Here is a 6,063-nt window from a genome sequence, read left to right as displayed (position 1 = left end):
CCCTCACCCCCCCGCGTTGGAATTTCGAAAAATCCTTTCTTAGTGTGCGTTTCCATGACGTACCCTAACTGTGTACCAAATTTCACCTCTTTAGGTTAAGCGGTTTGCTCTGGGCGATGATGAATCAGTAAATGAATGAGTGAGTCAGTCAGGACAAGCAATTTTATATATTTAGATATATTTCATGAGATATATATATATAAGTTATTACTCTAAATTTGTCATTGTGTTTCAATTTTTTTGTATGTCATATTTAACATTAATTTATTTTCATTCTATTTACTTTCTCAAATGGTTAGCTTTTACATAAGCAGTTTAGTTAATCAAGGTGATTTTGACTAATTAGAGTGAAAGTTATCTGTGTTGATTTACTGAAGAATTGGAAATAAGTGATCAAAAACAGAACGGTTATTGTTAAGTCTTATAAAAATTTTAATTATTTTGATTTTGATATATAGTTTTGATTCCACTTGCACGTTTCCAGCGGCAGTGGTGGTTACTTTGAAAACAATCTTGCAGACAGTCTAGTGGCTTGCCATGCCACCGTGGAAAATTTGGCACGCCGAATATTTGTTGCTACTGCTGCCACTATTTGACAATTTTGATGGCCAATAGTGATACTATTTGACATCAGAACATCAGGAGCCATTCCATACGTGAAAGTGTGACAGTGTATTTAAGGAATTGATGGGAAAAGTAATAGGTCTCTTTGACCTATAAGCTCGCGCTGGGCAGGGCCCCCTTTTCTAGGGGAGGGGACCATTATTAAGAGCTGGACTCTCTTTGGTAGAGTACTCTATGTACAGTATAGGCTGCACCAAAACCGTATTCCAAGTAAGAGGGTTGGACTCGAGAGGGGGAAGGCGATGAAGGTTGGTGGTCCCTTCTTGGGTTACGCCGGAGCCAGAGCTAAAGCATTTATCTCGGGTTTGACCAGTAGCTGCTGGGTATCAGACCAGGCCTATGATTAAGACATAGTCTCTTTATACTCCGTAGTGCCACTTGGCCGGGCAGAGGCAAATTACTTAGAGTTTGTTATATGAGGTGTATCTAATTGGCCAACGTATTGTTTTTAATCAGCTTTATTTAATTGCATAACTGCAAGTGCTATCACTTCTGTTAGAATAAAAGTTTTATATCTTTGTGGCCAAACATTGACCGCCATCTCTCGCTAGGACTGCCAGGAACTTGCAAGTGGAATCGAGGTTTGACAGAGCGTAGGTTTTCGAATGAAAAGTTTCTTAGTTTTAAAACCGTCGATTTTTAACTTCCTATCAAAAATATTATATTTACATATTTATGTATTATGCTTATTTTCCCGTTTGCCTGTCTATCAATCAGTTGTACTGTACTTTAAGAATTATAACAAGGAACTTAAAGTTAGAGTATCCGTTAAAGTCGAAAGTCTGTTACGTAAATGGATTTTCCCAATACGCGTGTTAAAAAATTATCAAATTAGTTAGTTTGTGCGCTTTAACTTGCGTAGATAGGTTTGTGTAATTAAAATTAAGTACGTACGAGAAATTTAATTTCACAGAAAAGTTTTCTGTATTATTGCTTACGTGTACTGTCAATAGTTTTTAGGATGTAATAGATCGAAACAAATGTAGGTATATTTTTTGGAAAATACTTTTTATGAGCAGTGACTCTTGGATTTGAAAAAAAAAACAGTTTAATTACGTATTCAAATTACCAGGGTGTTACTTTTCGCATACGACGTACCGACCAGAAGTTTTGTCCATTAAATGGAGGTTTTATCGTAATAATTATTAGAGTCGAAATTTTGTATTCAGAAAATATTACTGTCAAATTTATTGCAGTTTGGTGGTTAGACTGCGATGTAGACACGGAATTCGAACGATTCGATTATGAGAAATTCACGAATAATCTCGGGAATATCTTTTTACTACCGATTTTGGCAGAAATAAATGCTCGTTTGTGTGCAGACGTGCAACAAAAGAACTGCAATACCAAACTAGATCTAAGTGATGCTACATTTTTAAAATAATCTGTCGAGTTTTTTTTAACAACGAATAATATCCGTTGCATTTTCTCCAGATCCCAACGCTAAATCCATTAATATAAAGATTTAAAATTTGAAAAATATGTTATTTTATTAATAAGGGGATGGTTACTTTTCGTGGTATCGACGCAATTACTGTCTTCTCTGTGCCTTTTTTTATATTACGTTTTGAGACACTGGACTTTTCCACACGCACTTTATTTTCTTAAAGTTCATTAAGAAAATAAAGTGGATGTGGACGAGTCCAGTGTCAACACTTAACAATTACTATTTTACATATAATTGGTCATCCCGGTTTGACGAATGCGATTCGATATTCTTTATATTTTATAATAAGGTATCGACGTGTTAAAATGATTATTCCTTTTTTATTCGTAGGAAAGCGGAAATGCTGTTCATCAAAGCGGCCACAAAAGTTCGTCGAATCACAAATCCCTCAAAACGTCGACGAATGCCCACTCTTCCGGCGGCGTCCAGAATGCAGCGAAAGACTGCAAGAGCGCTCGCGTATCTAAGGAGAAAAGTTTTGCGGAAAAGGAGACTAAAGAACAGAAGCCGGTCAAGAGCGGAAAACACCCGGAGAAGGAGGGCAAACAGTCGGGGCTGAAGAGACACACTTCTCCCCCCTTCGGACGGAACGCGGAAGGCATTCCCGGCAAGAAGAGGCCCCGCAGCGCCTCCACCTCGTCGGAGAACAGCTCGGTGCTGTCGGCGGCGGGGGACAGAAAAGACGGCTGCAAGACGAAGAGCAAAGAGTCGAAAAGCAAGGACAAACGCAAGAACAGGGCGACGGACGAAGAGCGGGCGAGTAGCAAGAAGGAGCGCTCCAAGGACAAGGCCAAATCGTCCAAACACAAGAAGGCCACTCCGGAGCCCGGCAACGGCGCCTCTCCGGACGTCCGGAAGACGGCCGGCGGGCCCCAGGAAACGGAGCGGTGCAAGACGCCCGAGGAACCCCAGCCCCCCTTGGCGGGAGAGGCCCCCGACCTGGGCGAGCGGGAGGAGGCGGGCAGCAGCCCCTCGTCCAGCCTCAGCCTGTCGCCCGTGCCGCCGGGCGGCAGCCACGGTCCGCTGGCCACCATGATGGCCGAGATGGAGAAGGACTTGCTCTCCCCTCTCTCCAGCGATCCCCCGTCTCCCGTCCGACCCGACTCCCCTCCGCCCGAGCCCGGCCCGGAGCCCGACCGCGTTAGGGAGGAAGCGGAAGCGGTCCCGGTGCCGGCCAAGGAGGAAGAGGCCTGGGCTAGGAGCGCGAAAGAGGAGGCGGAAAAGCCGGGGAGGGCGAAGAAGGAGCAGGCCAAGGCCAGGAAGGAGGAGGGCGAGGGCAACAACAAAAGCAGGAAGGAGGTGGTCGGCAAACAGGCCAACAAGAAGGACGAGGAAGAGAAGAAGAAGCAGATGGAGTCTTCGTATCTGAAAGAACTGGTGGCGCTGCAGCGGCAGATCATGGCCCTGAGAGACAGGCAACTGCTGCAGAAGATCGTCGACGTCATCGAGGAGACGGGACGCTACAACATCTCCAGATCGTCTTTCGACTTCGATCTCTGTCTCCTGGACCAGTCCACCGTTCGCAAACTGCAGAGTTGCCTGACGGTCAAGTGATGGGCGGTGGGAGGTCGGGCACGTGCCAAAGTGCCGCCGCACCCGGTCCCGAAAGAGAAACCGGACGTCGGTCGGCGGTCCGACTCGCGCCAAATGTAATTATTCGTTCCAGCTGTGATAAATCGCGTTTTAAAATGCCCCGCCGCGTCGCGCGTTTCCAATTTTATACGCGATTCCACGCAAAGTAAACGGTTTTTAAGAGTGGGAGTGGCCGAGGTCGCCCGTCTCCGTTCTTTTTTAAGCACAAATCGATCCGCCGGGCGGCGTTGGAAGATGTCTTAACGCCTTTCTAAAGACCTATTTTGAATATTCTTTTGGTTTGCCCAACTGCCGCGACTCCGGCCGAATTTCTTGTCTTTATTTTCTTACTTTCCTCGCGGAATCGGAGAGAGCGCCCGCGGTTCGATCGATGGCCCGTGCCGATCTACCTCTTTTAGTTGAGACTCGTTCGAGTCCCTTAGTCGGCCACGTCCCTGGCGGCTGCGTGGTTCGACGGAATGCATTTTTTAAGTATCTGTGATAAAACCGACCGAATTTTTTTCGACAATAAGTTTCTTTTAACCACGCCATTCGTTCGATTCGGTACACTCCGCGTTACGTCCGGGTGTAAGGTATACTTTCCGTTTCGATATACAAACGTCGGGACCGCTCGAGTGTTTAGTTGGCTTCGACACGAGTGTCCCGGGTTCAGTGCCAAAACCGTCCCCCGAGAGGCGACGGTGGCGAGTTATCCGATTTTGTTCCTAATGTTTTCGTATCTTATCGAGTCGTTCTTTAGTTAAGTACTAAAACTGTTAATTATCGGCTTAATTTGTGTAATTGTATAATATATTGTTGAGTAAATTTAATGATTTTATTCAATTACCGAAAATTTGTTTTTCTTTTCTCGTCTCGTTTCTCCGCCGTCGATTGGCGCAAATTTTCGGACCGAAAACAAAAGTATAATTTTACAATTAAATATCCACGGAGTTTCTTCCGGAAAATTACATTGGTTTCCGGTTTCCGACCTAAATTCTAAATTTAAATATTGTCCACATCGGCTCGAAGCGCCGTGACCAAGTTTTTCGTATTGTTCCGTGGAATTCTTTTTTCGTCTTATAATTAATGGCAAATCGATTTTTATACATCTGTGTACAAATAAAAACTCGCTCTTAAACTAAATATTCAGAATAGGGAAAGCTATAAATCTATCCATCTATTTACATACGCGACGAATATTCTCGTAACCTCTTCCTTATATATATAGAGTATATTTGCGACCAAAGGTTGTACAGAATGTTAATTATACTTCGGAACAACGAACATTCTCAAACCACTTATCCCGGTTGAAGGGAGCGAGTCCGCCGGCTACAATGGGGAGGGGTCTAGATCCCATCGCCTAGCCTAACCTTAAAAAATTGATCTCGGTTGCAATATGTCGTCTTATCTGTTCGAAATATGTTACGCGTAGGGGCCGGGAGGATAACTATGATATATCGGAAATTTATTCACTTAAAATTGTTAAGTAACGCTATACGACGCGCGATTACCGCCTCCGACAAAACAATTACACCATATAAAATAAGCATCGGGTGACAAAAAGACGATATAAAGTTTCGGAAATCCTTAATTTATTCGTATTACGCTCGAATCGGTATAAGGTGGATGGTATAGCTCGGTGGTTCCTACCCCTAAACGCAATTTCGCGTACCACTAATTGGGAACCATTGGTATAGCTTAAGCAGAAGATAAACACGGAACCGCTGCTAACCAGACGGACAGACGATAGCCGACCGGGAATTGGAAGTTAGCGAAGGAACATCTCGGAACGTGACGAAAGTAGGCTACACCGACGCCACGAGATTCCCATCTGACGCGTGGCAATTTTGTTTTTATTACTACAATAGAGCGTCGATTATCCGAATCAATTGGGAATCAAAACCACTCCCGCATCGCTGTAAAAATGAACGTAATTAATTCGCTTTTCATAGACATAAAAGATGTACCGTGTTTCCCCGAAAATAAGACAGTGTCTTATATTAGTTTTTGCTCTGAAAAATGCGCCAGGTCTTACTTTCAGGGAATTCTTATTTTTTCCAGGAAGAAGAATTCACATTTATTATTGAACAAAAAAAACTCGATGACTAATTAGTGCTTACTGAACCGTAGCACTATGCAAATGTCATGTGGCGTGATTTCCGGCCGACCAATTAGCCATCACCAGCCGTAACGTTATGCAAATCTGTGATTCCCAAGCCATAGTCTTATGCAAATCATGCCGTGTGGCGTGATTGTCTGCTGACCAATCAGTGGCTGTACTTTCAAAAAACCAACGGCCACTTTCAAGCATCTGTCCATGACCGTTACGACTAAAAAAAAACTTCGCTAGGTCTTACTTCCAGGGGGAGGTCTTATATTTCGCAATTCAGCAAAATCTGTGCTAGGTCTTATTTTCTGCG

At 43.9% G+C, this 6,063-nt stretch overlaps 1 protein-coding gene across 5 annotated transcripts in view; it reads left to right on the top strand.

Moving 5' to 3' along the window:
- Positions 1 to 4,489, top strand: part of LOC111635524 (protein AF-9-like) — a 95,237-nt gene extending 90,748 nt beyond the window's left edge. For all 5 annotated transcript variants that reach the window (XM_023380509.1, XM_023380508.1, XM_023380511.1 and 2 more), the window contains one exon: positions 2,402 to 4,489. In XM_023380509.1, the coding sequence (XP_023236277.1) occupies positions 2,402 to 3,625 (1,224 nt within the window). In that variant the 3' untranslated portion in view covers positions 3,626 to 4,489. The remainder of the gene's footprint in view (positions 1 to 2,401) is intronic.
- The last annotated feature ends 1,574 nt before the right edge of the window (positions 4,490 to 6,063 follow it).

This window comes from Centruroides sculpturatus, unplaced genomic scaffold (genome assembly GCF_000671375.1).
Source record: "Centruroides sculpturatus isolate CEXI.00-Female unplaced genomic scaffold, Cexi_2.0 scaffold990, whole genome shotgun sequence".
Lineage (NCBI taxonomy): Eukaryota > Metazoa > Arthropoda > Arachnida > Scorpiones > Buthidae > Centruroides > Centruroides sculpturatus.
This window is presented reverse-complemented; position numbering and strand designations above follow the sequence as displayed.